Source organism: Drosophila ficusphila, unplaced genomic scaffold (genome assembly GCF_018152265.1).
Source record: "Drosophila ficusphila isolate 14025-0441.05 unplaced genomic scaffold, ASM1815226v1 contig_470, whole genome shotgun sequence".
NCBI lineage: Eukaryota > Metazoa > Arthropoda > Insecta > Diptera > Drosophilidae > Drosophila > Drosophila ficusphila.
The window spans coordinates 2400922-2419007 of NW_025064389.1; the positions used below are offsets into that span (position 1 = coordinate 2400922).

General features: G+C 36.5%; 1 protein-coding gene across 1 annotated transcript; it reads right to left on the reverse strand.

Annotated features, from left to right (window-relative positions):
- Positions 1–1208: 1208 nt before the first annotated feature.
- Positions 1209–14984, reverse strand: LOC108098789 (programmed cell death protein 6). The gene is made up of 3 exons (XM_017201930.1): positions 14854–14984; positions 14426–14801; positions 1209–1355 (listed from the first exon to the last, which is right to left on the reverse strand). The coding sequence occupies exons 1-3, from the start codon at positions 14919–14921 to the stop codon at positions 1254–1256; spliced, it is 546 nt and encodes a 181-aa protein (XP_017057419.1). The 5' UTR covers positions 14922–14984; the 3' UTR covers positions 1209–1253.
- Between the last annotated feature and the right edge of the window lie 3102 nt (positions 14985–18086).

The window sequence follows — 18086 nt, forward strand, 5'->3', positions numbered from 1 at the left end:
CCCCTATCGCAGTGGCTGCTTGGAAGAATTGTCGAGCTTCACCCAGGGCAGGATGGCTTGGTTCGCGTGGTGACGCTAAAAACCCAACAAGGACAAATGAACAATTCTCGCAAATAACAGTCGACCGTTTTTCATCTTGTTCTCTCGGTGCGAGCACAACCGAAAAAGTTCATACTCTCTCGCTCTGAGCAGGAGACCCTTGCTGTCATCATTTGTGTTTTCTGTTGAGCGCTTTTCGTTGAGCTCTTTGTTTTTCGGTCTTTCAATGAGCAGTGCGTAAGGAGCAAATCGAGAAACGCTCGCACAATGAGAGTCAGCAAAAGACCGAAATGAGATTGACCGAAAAACTCAACGCAAACGGTCTCGATTAATATATTTCGTCCGCAAAACCGATGTTTAACGATTTGCTTGCACTGCGTGCACTGTATACCAATACATATGCAAAAGACCTTTTGCTTAACTGAACACGACAAAACGGTCTTGGAGCAACCAGAACAAAACCGAATAGAAAAAAATGGTTTCGGTTTGAGCGCAACCGAACCCATTCACGGATCCATAAATCAGTCGTTCTCTGAGCCTTTTCGTAAAGAGTCACGAGAAGACTGTTATTAGCAGACAACGAGAAACGGTCGACTGTTATTTGCAAGCTCTGCAACTGAAGCGTTCGGTAGCGAAGATCTGTCGCTTGCCGATTCAAAAATAGCCATCCTCAAAGCAGCTTTAGTCTCTCACGCGTATGCACATAATTTCTTTATCTTTCTCCTCCCAGATTCCAGGTACAGCTCAGGACGCTTAGGACGCTCTTAAAGCTACGGCCTAGCATTGGCGGGCGGCATGTTCAGATTCGCGATCTGGCCACACGGTGCCAATACTTGCGGAAAGTTTGGGCAAAGGGAGGTCTCGCTGCGATTGGAGGAAGAGGAACAAAGCAGTCTGATCTTTGCACTACATCGCGACGATAACGGAGCTGCGTAATTCTTTTGATTTGCTTTTTATATATAAATCACTTGAAACCCAAATAAATAGTGAAATTAATTGCCTTAATTCTCAAAGTGTTTTTGTACGACTACGTAACCCCTTATTTTTTATGACCCCGAGCTTCCGGCAGGAGGGGACACATCTTAACAGCAGGGGTATAAAAAGGTCCTAGATGTCCGGCTCCACTTGAAACTCTTCATTTCGTATTTACAATTCATAAAGATTAGAAAAAGGCTTTTAATATTTGCATTTATTAAAATGTTTATTATTTAAGACTATATTTTTAAAGAAAAAACCATGCTCAAAAACTGTTCATAATGTATTGTAATGATTCCATCCATATCCGTGTCATGCTGACGAAACGCAGTTGTTAAAGTCTAAAAAAAAGTATAAATATATTAATTATATTCGAAATGAAAACATAGAAACGACATAACGAGAAAGGAGCTGCTTTTGACAAATTTTTTTTTGTAAGCTATTTAAATTTATTTATTATTTTAATTTGTTAAATTTTCGCATATGTTGTAGAAACTATTAAGTTTTCAAATCTGAATCGATACTTAAATATTATTTTATATAAGTTCGTTAGCCCTGTCACGGAAAGAGATAAAGAGTTATTTTGTTGAAGCCGCGAATACGTGGGTGGTCTCTCTGTTTAATTGGTTGGGTTAATTGTAAATTAAAACATAAAAGAGGGCATTTTAAAAACAAAAGGACCATATAAAAGAATAACGGTTTGACATCAAAATCTAAAAGTCAACAGAGTTTCAAAAAATGAAATCGGATCCGCGTACTTAGATCGTTTTCGGGCCTTAAAATGGATCGAAAAGCCAACAATTGCGATTTGTTCTCTAATAAATTTTTTAATAGCGATTTCGCGATTATAATTTGTTTATAATGGTTTCAAAATGGGTGGTTCATGTTTATTTCTGATGAAGTCATAGCCCCATATCAGATAATAATTTTGCTCGCTCTTACTTACTTGAATCATTGTGACCCGTATAGCATAGAAACAAATTAAATTAAATTTATCCCATTTTAGAAACAAGTGTTCCTCGAGAACTAGTGATACACTAGTCGGCATATATATTTTGACAATAATCAAAGTGAAATATACTCGAAACTTGAACTTGCTTCTTTTAACTTTTGGTATCAATGGAAAGGTAATTTAAATGCCGTTTGAATGATACCATACTTTTCTTAACTCATTCGATATTTATTGAAAAAGTCAATTTAAAAAAAAATTAAAAAATAATTTTTTTAAACTTTTCCCTCGGCTTCAAAACTAAAATTTTTGGATGCAAAAAGTTTCTTTAAACAAAAATAATAGTAACTGCAAAAAGAATTTTGCAAAAATAATTTTTCTTTTATTTTTTTATAATTTTTTGAAAATGCTTAGAAATACGCATTTAAGCCATATTTTTGTCTTTTCCATACAAATTTTTTCCGACATTGTCACCTTCGAAAAATCATTAAAAATAAAAGAAAAATTATTTTTGCAAAATTCTTTTTGCAGTTACTATTATTTTTGTTTAAAGAAACTTTTTGCATCCAAAAATTTTAGTTTTGAAGCCGAGGGAAAAAGTTAAAAAAAATTATTTTTTAATTTTTTTTTAAATTGACTTTTTCAATAAATATCGAATGAGTTAAGAAAATTATGGTATCATTCAAACGGCATTTAAATTACCTTTCCATTGATACCAAAAGTTAAAAGAAGCAAGTTCAAGTTTCGAGTATATTTCACTTTGATTATTGTCAAAATATATATGCCGACTAGTGTATGTTCAAGAGGGGCCTTAGCTGGGACCACCAGGCGGGTCGCAGGTTGCGGATAGCGAACGGCCTTTTTCATAAGGTTCATAAGGCTAATAAGCAACCCCGGACAAACAGCGGGTACACCGAAGTCGGTGTACTGATAAGACGCTTGTCTAGGCCGTCTTCAAATTGTAGCCTCACACACCCCTCTTCCCCCAGAATTACCTACCAACTTCCCTTCCCACAATCTCACTCCGGTGCCGGACTAAGGTGTCATCCGACCCGTGCCGATAGTCAGCCTGGCTGGGGCCCGGATTAACAACTAGCCCAGTCTCTCACGGAGGGTTCAGGCAAGGGGCGACCGCCTGTCCAAACTATGTCTTACCCGGGTATGGCGGATCTCTGCCCGGGCGGACCGTATATTCTCCGCAACTCGTGGGAGTAGAATATGAAAAAGCATACAAGTAACAAATTACCGCAGGACATCCCTGCCTCGAGTGTCACAAGGCATTTAGAAAATAAACTCCTCGTCGGAGAGCGAACCCAGGAGAGGCCTACCGGGGTCCCAAATCAAGTGGTACCTCAGATACCTCCAGCAGGGCATGACGCCTAACGAGGCACTGAGGAAGGCTAAGGAGCCACGATCAGCGGCCCACCCCAAGTCAGAGGGCAATAAAGAGGCAAAGGCACCTCCCTCCCGTCCAAGGCCTGAGGAGCCTTGCACCTTGAAGGCGGCGGCGACAAGGCATCTGCAGGCATACTCAGCGTGCCGAAGGCGGGTGACAAGAGCGCGAAGCAACCACCCTCCATCTCCACAGCCCCTTAGAAGATAGCCAATGCTTTTGAGGACAGTTGCCCTCTTGGCAGACGGAAAGCGGAAAGAGACGCCCCATGGTGGAACGCCAACCTGGAACGGCTCCGCATCTCCACCCGCCGGCTCTTCAACAGAGCAAAAACGAGCGAGCATAACTGGGGACAATATAAGCAAAGCCTGACGCTCTACAACAAAGAGATCAGGAAGGCCAAACGGAAGAACTATAGAGACTTCTGTGAGGCAATCAGCACAGCACATGAAGGGACAAGATTGCACAAGGTTATGGCCAAAGCTGCACCAGAAAGTAACCGAGCCCTGAGGAAATGTAATAACACCTACACTTCCGACGACATGGATAAACTAGCTTTACTCTTTGAAACACACTTCCCTGGGAGCTCACCCCTGGTGGAAGATACGTCCACCCCAATGGAAGCAGTGTCCATTCCGAGACACCTAAGACCAAGCGCTGAGGACTGGGCAATTGCCCAGTCTCTAATCTCTCCGGATGGTATCTCTCCATCATTCCTGCAGCAGGGACTGGACTTACTCCTAACCCGCTTAAGGAGACTGATGGTGAGCAGCCTAGCAATTGGACACATCCGCAATGCGTGGCGTAGAGCTAGGGTGGTCTTCATACCCAAGGTAGGGAAGAAAGACATCACCAACCCCAAGACCTTCAGACCTATCAGTTTAACTTCGTTTTGTCTTGAAACATGGATTCCAGTACATAAAGACATATCCGGGAATGAACTAGCCGACAGGCTAGCAAAACTAGGGGCGGAACGACCCCTTATAGGACCCGAGCCTTATTGTGGCATAGGCACACAATCAAAGATTACCTAAGAATGGAAGAGGTACATTTGAGGCAAGCCTGTGGTAATAGCCCACTAGGGTAATTACCGGTTTACTAACCGGACATTGCAAACTAAGGGGACACCTATTTAATATAGGGATTGCAAACAGCAATACATGCAGATTCTGTGATAGCGAGGATGAGTAGCCTGAGGAGTGGAACATCGGGCCCAGGTTCCTTACACTTGGGACCTCTGAAAGCATCGACCCAACAAAGCTCCTTAACTTTATCGGAGGAACCGGGTTGACGGGTGAGCTTTAAGCTCAAATAGGGGGTACAATACATTCAATTGGGTCGAATTAACCTTTCCCCCATCAAACATCGAAGCTATGACGATTTTGCAATTCATTTTCCATATTTTCGACTATAGATCATATGGCAGCTTTATAATATATGTAGCTATCCGATTTCGATCCAATTTAATCCGAAATTCAATAGTAGTTAAAAAACGCCATCTGGAAGAAATCTAGTCGATCTGATCAAAAACCACGGGGTGCGTTTTTTATTTAATTCTATTGTATGGGAACTATCTGATTCCATTCATTTTAATGTTCACTTGATTGTTGACAGCTGCTTTGCTTGCACGTGTTTTGGTTTTTACCTATTCAAAAAAATTGATGAAAGAACCTGTATCAAATTTTGTGTGAAAAACGAAATTAATTGCGTGGATGCATTCCGAATGTTGACTGTGGCATACGGAGAAGCTACCTTGGACCGAAGCAAAGTGTATCGGTGGTACAAAATGTTCTCAGAAGGCCGAGAAGATGTGAATGACGAAGAGCGTGCCGGACGCCCGAGCACTTCAACAACAGACGAAAAAATTAATGAAGTGGATAAAATGGTATTGGCCGATCGTCGAATCACCGTTAGAGAAGTTGCTGAGGACCTAAACATATCGATTGGCTCGTGCCACTCGATATTTATCAACGATTTGCGCATGCGACGGGTCGCCGCGAAATTCGTACCAAAATTGCTCAATTGCGACCAAAAACAGCATCGCATGAACATTGCTAATGAGATGTTAAACTCTGTCCGCGACGATCCAAATTTGCTCCAGAGGGTAATAACTGGTGACGAATCGTGGGTTTATGGTTACCACGTGGAAACCAAAGCTCAATCATCTCAATGGAAGCTGCCGCACGAACCAAGACCGAAAAAAGCGCGCCAAGTTCGATCGAATGTGAAAGTTTTGGTGACAGTTTTCTTTGTGTTTTCTTTTCTGGTGCCAGGGTTGCCAACTATACGTCTTTTTACGTAGTTCTACGTACTTTAAGCCTTTCTTGCAAACCTACGAACTTAAGTCCCAGAATCTACGTATTTTCTATCAAAATTGTTCAAATTTGCAAAATAAACCGAATGGGCATATTTACCTTTATTTTCGCGAAAAAATTAATAAACGTTCCGTTTCATACTAACGGACACCCCTAGCCTCTTGTTTAACTTGTTTAAATTAACTACAGGTGGTATAGGTTTACCAGAATCTCGTGGCAAATAAGCCAAACTTTAAAAACATATATTAAAATCCATTCATTATTTAGCCTTATTTATTTCATACTCTATGTGCAAATATATAAATATCTATATAAACAGATCATTTGCATGTAAAGTTTGGCTTATTTGCCATGAGATTCTGGTAGACTTATAATTCATAGATTTTTTTATTTTTAAATTTGTTGTTTGTTTGCTGTCTACTACTTTTAGGGTAATATAAATTGTCATTTTATTTACTTTTACCTACCCTACTCTCTTAATTTCACTCAGAAAAAAAAGTACGTAGATCTACGTATTTTTTATATGGCAATTTCACATTTCTACATAACTTTCTTTATCTGACCTACGCCTTTTTTAAAATCCGAGTTGGCAACCCTGCGTGGTGCATCATGAGTTCTTGCCACAGGGAAGAACGGTCAATAAGGAATATTACCTAAAAGTTTAGAGTAATTTGCGCGAAGCAATCCGCCAGAAACGCCCGGATGTGTGGAAGAACAAAAATTGGCTTTTGCACCACGATAACGCCCCTGCTCACACATCGTTGCTTGTGCGCGACTTTTTGGCCAAAAACAACACACTAATGATGCCACAGCCACCGTACGCTTGACGAGATAAAGACGGCATCGAAGGAGGACAATAAAAAAACAAGAAAGGAAGCTAGCTTCGGCAAGCCGAAGCTTATATACCCTTGCAGTCATCAAATATGTCGAACAAAACGCATAAAGGCTAGACAACATCGAAGCTAAGACGATTTTTCTATTCATTTTCCATATTTTCGACTATAGATCATATGGGAGCTATATGATATAGTTGTCCGATTTTCATCAAATTTAATTCGTAATTCAAGAGTCGTTAGAAAACTTTAAATTTCAAAAATCATGCTTATCAAATAAAAACCAACGATGTTATAATTTTATTTCCGTTATTTCTATGAAGATTTTTCGATCTTTCCTATGGCAGCTATAAGATATAGTTGTCCGATTTTTATGAAACTTTTTTCTCAATATAAGGGTTGTTAAAAAACTTGATATTCAAAAAAATCATGCTCGTGGGATAAAAAACAACGATGCTATCAATTTATTTCCATTAATTCTATATATATTTTTTGATCTCTCCTATGGCAGCTATATGATAGAGTTATCCGATTTTGTTCAAATTTAATCCGAAATTCAATAACAGTTAGAAAACGCCATCTTGAAGAATTCAAGTCGATCTGATCAAAAACAACAGAGTGAGAATTTTTAATTTCATTCTCTTGTATTGGAGCTATCCGATATAGTCGGCCGATCCGGCCCGTTCCGACTTATATACTGCGTGCAACAACTACACAACTTTTGGGAAAGTTTCAGCACGATAGCTTTAAAACTGAGAGACTAGTTTGCGCGGAAACGGACAGACGGACAGATGGACAGACGGACAGACGTACATACATATTTCGATTAAGATGGTGATGCTGATCAAGAATATATATACTTTATGGGGTCTGAGGTGTCTCATTCACTGCGTTGCAAACTTCTGACTGAAATTATAATACCCTTTTGCTCTGCAAGGGTATAAAAATGATTTTTTGAAGTGCTTCGAAAATTGGAAAAACCGTTGGCACAAGTGCATAACATGGAAAAAATAGATATTCATGAATAAATAAATAATTTTTGAAAAAACACAAAATTCGCGATACTTTTTGAACACACCTCGTATATATTGCGTGCAATAACTACAGACGGACAGACGTATTTCGAATCAGATTGTGATGCTTATCAAAAATATATAACTGACGTGTCCCCTTCACTGCGTTCCAAACTTATGACTGAAATTATAATACTCTCCGAAAGGGTGGAAGAAAATTATAATAGCGTTTGATAATGATTTTTTGGATATAGAGTTTTCTAACGACTCTTGAATGTCGAATAGAGCCTTGGCTCGCCGGAACAAGCCGGATCGGGCGACTATACGACAGATTAAAAAAAAATTTACCCCGTAGTTTTTGATCATATTGACTAAATTTCTTCCAGATGGTGTTTTTTAACTACCATCGAATTTCGAATTAAATTTTATCAAAATCGGAAAACTATACCATATCGCTGCCATAGGAAAGTTAAAAAATTTATAAATAGATAACAAAAAAAAATTATAACATCGTTGTTTTTTTTATACCCTTGAATTGAGAAAAAATTTCATAAAAATCATAAGTTAGTGTTTAGTTAGGGTAGGATAACCGTAAAATTATTATTTTTTCGACGCGCGTGTTCGCGAGAAAAGAGTCGCGACTTAGAAAAATAAGAAAACGGCCGACACAATACACAATAAGATCTAATTATGAGCTAACAAAGTCAGAAGAGATCGCTTTAAGAGCGGCAGAGAGTCAGAAATAGATATAATAGGATAAAGTCTATTATAGTCAGAACACAATACAGGGGGATGTAATTTCTGGTTAATCTACTTGGAACAGAAAAGTTTAGCCTGCTAACTAAGTCGGGGCTATCAATTTCACCACAAATAAGATTAAACATAAAAAATTTTTTTTAAGTCTTATTTTAATCTTTTTCTTTGCATTTGAAATTGAGAAAATAAAAAAAATATGTACCTACATACTATACTACTAGTATATCCTGTCAGCAATAACTACACCTCCTTGTGTTTTTTTTCAGCGAGATAAATTTAGTTAGACTACCGTATGTAACATATTTACATGTCTAGATCGATTAAGATGGTGCTGCTGATCAAGAATATATAATATATGTACATACATATACTCGTATATACATACACAGTGGCTCAAAGCTTATTTTGTGCAAGAATAAAACAAAGTTTTATATCGACAGAGCAACCAAACTAGCAAAGATATCAAAAAAATTTAAACGCAGAAAGTTAAGAAAACTCTTTCACTATCTAAATAACAACAAAAGTTTTTCCTAAGGTTTTAAAAAATTTTTTTTTGCATTTTTTTCTGAATGATCAATATGTAGAGAACATTGTGTAAAAATTTTGAGTCAAATAAAGTCAAACTAACGGAGTTACAGCGTTTTAAGGGGGGGGTAAGGTTTTAAAAAAATTTTTTTTTACATTTTTTTTTATTTTTTTTCTGAATGACCAATACGTCGAGAACATTGTGTACAAATTTTGAGTCAATTAAAGTCAAACTAACGGAGTTACAGCGTTTTAAACAACCGTATTTGGACGTATTTTCACGTATAAAAATACTTTGAATCGATTTTGCCGAAGACGTTATTTTGAAAGTCGGTGAACATCAGAACTCAAAATCTACTGAACCGATCCTTTTCAAATTTTTAACACAAATTCTCAACATAAATACGCAGGTAATCAGGAAGAGTTTTTTTTAATTTTTAATTTTTTTCTATTTTTAAAAAATAAATTAACAGCGATTTTTTAAGCTAAAATCGCACTTTTCACTTTCAAGTGCTCCCAAAAAAAATTAAAAAAAAACTCTTCCTGATTACCTCGGGAAATTCATTATCTTTACAACGCATATCACATTTTATTTTTAAGATAATCCGTTATGATGTTCACCGCAAAACAACTTTTTCTTAAGGCGCTTCGGAAGATTAACCGCCACAGGCTTATTTCTTAATATTTTTTAATAATTTTTTTTCTAATACTCTTCAAAAGTTAAACAATAACATGTGATTAAGCTCAATAAAACAAACTTACTCATTTCGCCGCAAAAAAGATCAAGCATGGCCCTTTTTTTGGCCTTTAAAACCTTACCCCCCCCTCACCCCTTAAAGACTTTAAATCAATTTTACATGTATTTGTAAATTTTTCTAGTTGTTTTCATGGGTATTTTACCTTACTTCCCCAACAGGGAAATCTTAAGATCATTTCCGATGGAAAATTCACATTTCCGAATTGCCAAGTCCAAAATTTCCCACAAATGCTCAATGAAATTAAAGTCTGGAGACTGAGTGGGGGTTTAAATCCCCTTGAGGCAGTTCCAGCTAAACCAAAGCTTACAATTGTTGCAATAGGCTTCGGGTCATTGTCTTGGTTGAATCTAAATTGATTCCATTTACCTAAGTTATCGACATTTTTAACCAAATTTTCCATGTAATTGGTTAAATATATCTTGGCATCCATGATACCGACAATAAAAACATAATTCCCGACGCCGGACGCAGCCATATAAGCCCAAACAATGACATGGTCACCGCCGTGCCAAATCGTTGCGTTTAACTTTTTAGTTTCCTGCTCCGTATTGGAACACCGCTCCATGTAGCGTCTCCCAACCGATTAAAATAAAATTAAATATTGATTCGTCTGCAGAAATTTTGTCATCTAAGAAAAATATCGGGCGAATTTTATGTACCAGTGCGGACTTGGCCCAATGCATCTTATTTTTATACCTTTGAAAATATTCTTTCTTGCAACTAGACCATTAAAAGCATGGTGGTGCAATATGTTCCAAACTGTATTTGGGTAATATTTGTTGACCATTTCGTTCTCAATCTCCACACAAATTTTGAAGCCGATAGCTTAAGGGGTTCCTTAGTTTTTCGGACAAAACAGCGCTCCTCGTAGTCGTTGAATATTTGGTTTGGTGCAACTCGGACCTTATTTTGGACTTGGCGATTCAGACAACTGAATTTTCCCTCAAAAAGTATCTTAAGATTGCTTTAATGGAGAAGTGGGGTAAAATTCGCGTAAAGACAACTAGAAAAAGTTCAAATCTATGTGAAATTAATTTTAAACCCTTTTACAAACAGAAGTCAGTTAAAAAAAGTTATAAATTTAAGAATTAATTAAGTTATATAACATTAAAGTGCTTGCACGAAATAAGCTTGTGCGTTAGAATCGACCTATTTTTTAGTTTTTGTACGAAAAATTGATTTGTTTTTTAAATTCGGAAAAACTTTTATTATTTTAATAATATACGAGATTCCTAAAATTACTGCGTTTACATTTTTTTGATATCTTTTGCTAGTTTAGTAGCAGTATCGATTTAAAACTTTTTTTTTATTCTTACACGAAAAAAGCTTAGAGAAACTGTATAAATAACCCTACGGGTTCTGAGGTGTCACCTTTATCGCATTGCATTTGTGACTAATCTTTTAGCTGGCTCTGGTTTACCGTAAAAAAAAAAACACCGGTAGCACTCCGGGAGTGCCGGCAGAAGTGAAAACTTTAATATTAACGTTGTGTTTAATTATAAGTATAAAAGTACTATCATTTATAAGAGAGGTAGAATACAATGTTTATTTATTGCGCTATCGTACACAAATATGGCAATTTATATGTTGTTATTTATAATATTATATCGTTATTTATATATTACATTAAATTTTATCTCTCAGAAAAATCAACTTCCATCCATATTTTCGACGACTTTTACACCATAGTTATTATCAGAAATCATCATCGCAAATTTTTACAACTTATACAATTGGTTTATGATAACTGAAGTAAGAAACAAACAGTTTTGATTCGAACCTATTTAAGTGTAAGTACAAGGTAGTCTCGTCGGCTTTTTTTTCCCCCTATTGGGCACTACAATGAGTGCGAGTGAGAGGGTTTTTTCCCGTAAGTGCGAAAGAAACAGAAGAAGATGATGTCGTTTTACCCTTATGCTGTGCACGGGGTTTAAAAAGGACTGTGATATGACCATGAGTATTAATTTTTCCGAAATTTTTGGTTTTTGCACAAATCATTTCAAAATATTTTTCTGCAATATTACATGTTACGCCTTGTATGTGCTTGCTGCAATAATTGCAACAAGTATTTTTCACAAGCACACAAGGGTTAACGTTTTGAGAAAAAATCGTCCGCGGACAACCTCTCACTTTGAAATCCCGAGCGCACTGAACCATAGGGGGAAAAAACCTGAGCGATTTTGCAGCCGACGAGACCATGGTACAATTATACAAGGTAGGGGGAAGAAAAGCCGACGGGACTACCTTGTATAATTGTACCATGGACGAGACTACCTTGTATAATTGTACCATGACTCAGGCACGGTAGAAAGAGTGGGAGATACTAGTTCCTCTCCCTTCCCCTCGATCTTACGCTTTTTCGATCAGCATAACGGGACCCTGACGCGGGTTTGAAAAATTTTACCCTGCTCAGCGCCGCTAAAGAAGTTTTCACTTCAATAAATTTCGGTAAAATTGCGCTTTAGCAGCTTTTGCTGAAAATGGGCTAGGAAATTTATTCTTTTTTAAAAAGCTACCTTGGGGCCTAAACATTAATAAAAATGTGGCGGAAAGCGTAAATTGTGATTATGTGTTAAAATAAATATCACTGCCGCGAGACAACCTGTTTTTAGAACATTGCCATGTTTTTCAAGCGAAAAACTTTACCGGGAAGAATGTATTGTGGATGAAGAGTGCTGCAATTGTGTGAAAATTTAAAAACAAAAGAAATTAAACAATTTCACCATGTCAGACACTTCCAATTTTAGTACTCAACGCTGTTAAGGTTGCGAAATGACTCAGACTGATTTTATAGTACTGAGTGAATATCCAGAAAAGCTATGGCCAGTTGCTTTTTTGCTATTTTTACAAATAAATAATTAGAAATCAAGCTTTCCGCCACTTTTTTAGTAATGTTTAGGCCCCAAGGTAGCCTTTTTAAAAAAGAATAAATATCCTACCCCATTTTTATCAAAAGCCGCTAAAGCGCAACTTTACCTAAATTTCAAACCATCATACCTAATTTTGGGTTGCCGAACTTTCCTTGTTTAAAATTTTTTTAAACATACCTACAAACATGGATTTTAGTTTAAGTGTTTTATGGTTTCTATTAAAGTCAGCACACAATTTATTCGGACACCCGTGATTTCCAATATTTTTCATCAATAACTCGACAAATATATAACGAATATAAAAAGTTAATATTTCATATTGAAGAACAACATTCTAAACATACATTTTAAAAACTATAGGTATAATAAATTTTTTGCTTTAATACTACGTAATATTTCAAAATAACCTAAAAAGTCTTTTTTTTCTCGCACAAAATTTATTCGTACACTTCAAAGAATCGGGATATAGACATATTTTTTAGGTGAATTTTTTTTTTTAAATTGGTGGGTGTTCCTAAAGCATTTATTATTGCTTTTAAACGTCGACCCATGTTTTTGACCAAATTAGCTGTCTTTATAACGCCTATTTTATCCCATTCCACCTGTAATGCGGTTCTTAAGGATTCCTTTGAGGATATACTGTGCATCCTTATTTTATTCTCAAGTATGTCCCATACGTGTTCTATTTTGTTTAAATTTGGAGATTAGGGAATTCTTTTAAGCTGTTTGCTGTGATGCAAAAGCCATTTCTGCACCATATAGGAAGAATGCTTCGGGTAGTTAACTTGTTAAAATAAGAATTTCTATGGTTCAAATCCAACTTTTGAGAATAAAATTTTGGCTAAGAATATCCTTATACATAGTGTTGTTTATTTTATCATTTATAAACACCATTCTGCCGACTCCACACGAAGTTACACACCCACAAACCGCCTCCATGCTTAATAGTTGGTATAAGGTTGTTCTCTTTCAAAGCTTAATTGGCCTTTCTCCAAACTTAGGAAGGACCGACGTGTCCAAATTTGTTGTATTTTGATTTGTCACTTAAAACTACGTTCTTTCAAAACGAATCCGACTTGCTGACATACAGTTTTTTGAGCTAAACACTTTTTTTTTTGTAGATGTCTGAAATTAAGGTCTTTCGGCGAGCAACTCTGCCATGTAAACCAGCTTTTTACAGGTAGTTGCGGTTGGTTTGGGCAAACATTTTTTTTTTGTCTAGCTTCCTCTAGATTCTTTCCAATTTTAGTAGATGTTGATTTTGTATTTTGCAAGACTGTAGATACGTCTTTCCGCTCCTCACTAGGTGTTAGTATCTTGGGCCTACCAGCTTTACTGAGATCTGCAGCTAAATCTCATGTGTCCAGCAATTTTTTTTATCACGCTATGTATTGTGGAAGGTGATTTGTCACTGATTCTACCGATTTCCCGAAAGATACGATTCTCCAAATGCAGTTTTAATATAAATTTTCGCAACTACAAAGACAAATCTTGACAACCTCCTATTTCGTCTAATATTATTAATAAACGTAGCAAAAATAACCTCAAAATCAAAAAAAAAAAACGTTGATGACTATTCTTAACTGTTTCCTAATATAAAACAAAAAAAAAATGATCGAATTACGTTGCAATCAGAAATAAAAGTCAATAAATGAAAAGTGTACGAATAATTTTTGGGCCGTATTTCAGGCACATATTTTGCATTTCTTTCACTAGATGTTAGAGCATTGTAAAAAAAAATTAATTTTTTTTATTCTAATGGCTTCAGAAAATATCTGTTTTCATAATACGTAAAAAAAAAGTTTTTAAAATTCCGAAAGTACTGTGAAAAATGCAGTTAAACTTTACAATAGTGAGCATCCGAATAAATTGTGTGCTGACTGTAGATTTACTGTGGATCCTATAATAGTTATGTACATATGTGGATGAAAAGTTACTACCACTATTACTAATACTGCCATGGTTAATATAAAAACAAGTACTAAAATCGAATACTCACATATAGCACTATACAACATTGAATGAAATCGTCAAAAAGAATAGTACCACGTCCAAAGCGATCAAATTTTTTAAGTAAAATGTCAATTAGTTGATCAGACAAACGATAACCAAATGACGTCAGTGCTGTTTTAAGCTCAGTTTTGTCTATATTGCCGGAATTGTCACGATCAAATGACCGAAAGCAATTTTGCCAGTCCGTTACATATTTCCACAATGCTCCAAAGTCGTGGAAGGATACGGTTCCTCTATTTTCGCGATCGAACATTCCAATCATTAAACGGATCGTTTCGGGATTAAATGCAGACCAAGTTCCATTCGAAAGGGCCACTTGTAGCTCGTCTGCGGAGATATGACCACTCCTGTCTTTGTCCACTCTGCAAGAAACGTATACTAATTGTATTTTGATATTTACGTTGACCTCCCTACCTTTGAAACACATCCCAAAGAAATTGTTGATCTGGCATTCCGTCATTATATGTCATTCTCGCGGCCATATATATTTTACTTAATAGAACGCAATCTAATAAACACGATTTTTATTTTTTTCGATTAGATATCGATATAAATTTCCAATTTATACACTTTATACCCTATTCCAACTCAAAATTATTCAGTCTCGGTAGAATATCCTACGATAGCATTTAGAAACTATGCCACAACTTGCTAAGGGGCCGTCCGTAAACCTCGTGACGCTATTTTTGGCTTTTTTGACCCCCTCCCCACCCTATGTGACGCATCACATATGTATACAAATTACAACCTCCTTACAACAAAGCGTGACTCTCTGATGAACCCCCCCACCCCCCTAGGAGCGACGCGTGGTTTATGGACGGCCCCTAACATGTACTATACAATTAAATCTCTATTAGGTAACAGAAATATTAAAGGTACACAAGCAGCGGGACCGTCTTACCTGTATCTTATTCAAATTAACCTGTCAATTACTTCAAATATGTAATAGAAACGTAATTGAAACCCCGTTTTAAACAAGGTATTTTTCAAAACATAAAAAAACACCGAGTTGACTGCTTGAGACCATAAATTGCTGTATTAAATTAACTAACTGCTGTTACTAGCTTTGTTTGACAAACTCTATAACATATTTTTATACCCTTGCAGAGCAAAAGGGTATTATAATTTCAGTCAGAAGTTTGCAACGCAGTGAAGGAGACACCTCAGACCCCATAAAGTATATATATTCTTGATCAGCATCACGAGCAGAATCGAAATATGTATGTACGTCTGTCCGTCTGTCCGTCTGTCCGTCTGTCCGTCTGTCCATCTGTCCGTCTGTCCGTTTCCGCGCAAACTAGTCTCTCAGTTCTAAAGCTATCGTGCTGAAACTTTCCCAAAAGTTGTGTAGTTGTTGCACGCAGTATATAAGTCGGAACGGGCCGGATCGGCCGACTATATCGGATAGCTCCAATACAAGAGAATGAAATAAAAAATTCTCACTTTGTTGTTTTTGATCAGATCGACTTGAATTCTTCAAGATGGCGTTTTCTAACTGTTACTGAATTTTGGATTAAATTTGAACAAAATCGAATAACTCTATCATATAGCTGCCATAGGAGAGATGGAAAAATATATATAGAAATAACGGAAATAAAATTATAGCATCGTGGTTTTTAATCCCACGAGCATGATTTTTAAAATATGGACTTTTTTAATAACCCTTAAATCGAAACAAAAATTTCATTAAAATCCGACAACGTTATCATAAAGCTGCCATAGGAAAGATCGAAAAAAATATATAGAATTTATGGAAATAAATTGATAACGTCGTTGTATTTTATCTCACGACCATGATTTTTTCAGTATCAAGTTTTTAAGCTAGCTTTGAATTATGAAAAAAATTTCATAAGGTTCGAACAACGATGGGAAAGATTGAAAAATCTACATAAAACAAAATTATTGCATGTCTGTTTTTATACCCTTGCAGAGCAAAAGGGTATTATAATTTCAGTCAGAAGTTTGCAACGCAGTGAAGGAGACACCTCAGACCCCATAAAGTATATATATTCTTGATCAGCATCACGATCAGAATCCAAATATGCATGTACGTCTGTCCGTCTGTCCGTCTGTCCGTCTGTCCATCTGTCCGTCTGTCCGTTTCCGCGCAAACTAGTCTCTCAGTTTTGAAGCTATCTTGATGAAACTTTCCCAAAAGGTGTGTAGTTATTGCACGCAGTATATAAGTCGGAACGAGTCGGATCGGCCGACTATATCGGATAGCTCCCATATGAGAGAATGAAATAAAAAATTCTCACGCCGTTGTTTTTGATCAGATCGACTTGAATTCTTCAAGATGGCGTTTTCTAACTGTTATTGAATTTCGGATTAAATTTGATCAAAATCGGATAACACTATCATATAGCTGCCATAGGAGAGATCGAAAATTATATATAGAATTAATGGAAATAAATTGATAACATCGTTGTTTTTTATCCCACGAGCATGATTTTTTGAATATCAAGTTTTTTAACAACGTTTATATTGGAAAAAAAGTTTCATAAAAATCGGTCATCTATATCTTATAGCTGCCATAGGAAAGATCGAAAAATCTTCATAGAAATAACGGAAATAAAATTATAACATCGTTGGTTTTTATTTGATAAGCATGATTTTTGAAATTTAAAGTTTTCTAACGACTCTTGAATTACGAATTAAATTTGATGAAAATCGGACAACTATATCATATAGCTCCCATATGATCTATAGTCGAAAATATGGAAAATGAATAGAAAAATCGTCTTAGCTTCGATGTTGTCTAGCCTTTATGCGTTTTGTTCGACATATTTGATGACTGCAAGGGTATATAAGCTTCGGCTTGCCGAAGCTAGCTTCCTTTCTTGTTTTCCTAAATTTCAATTTAAAAGCAGCGTTATACATCTCTGGTTTCAAAAGGCAATCAAAACCCTAAAATTTAAAACTTCAATTTCATCGCTATCTATTTAATAATTTTGTGTGAATTCACGTGATTAATGCCTCCTTAATTTCGATATTTTCTTAATTTGGAGATGTTTCAATAGAAGATTTAAAATTACAATTTCGGCAATTGATAAATCTTCTGAGATAGCAAACGAATGATTCGGGATCCACATTTCCCATATCATTTTCCTCTCACTAGATTTTTTCGGAGCCCTTTTATTTTCCATTGAACGGATCTGTTGAAACCAAAATTCCATCCAAACTAACGTCAAATCTACTAAGCTGAGACTGCAACGCTGAGATCCGAAAGGTGCTATGTAAAATGTAGGCCGCGTCTACCAGCTTGAAGAACGGAACATTTGGAGGAGGCCTGGCGTGGAAGTTGTGCGTAGGCAACCGGGCGTTAAATCATACGAGAGTAGTAGTCTGCTAGGTGCAGGACCGTTGACATCTAGACCGGACTCCGAGTGTGGAGCGTATAGACGTGGCTGCAGAAAGGACTTTGTCTGAGATCTGCGCGGTTAACTTTTAGCTTAGGCCCGTTAGTGAGGTCCAGAATTACTGGTCGGATTAACATACAATATCAGTTGAGCTAGCCGCGCGTTTTACGTGCAAGGAGATCATACAAAAGAAGTTCGTTACAGTAATGTTGATGTTCTTAAAATTTTTTTATAAAGTTATTTCATATACTTTTTCATTCTCTGCAAGTACATATTTGAAAATTATTT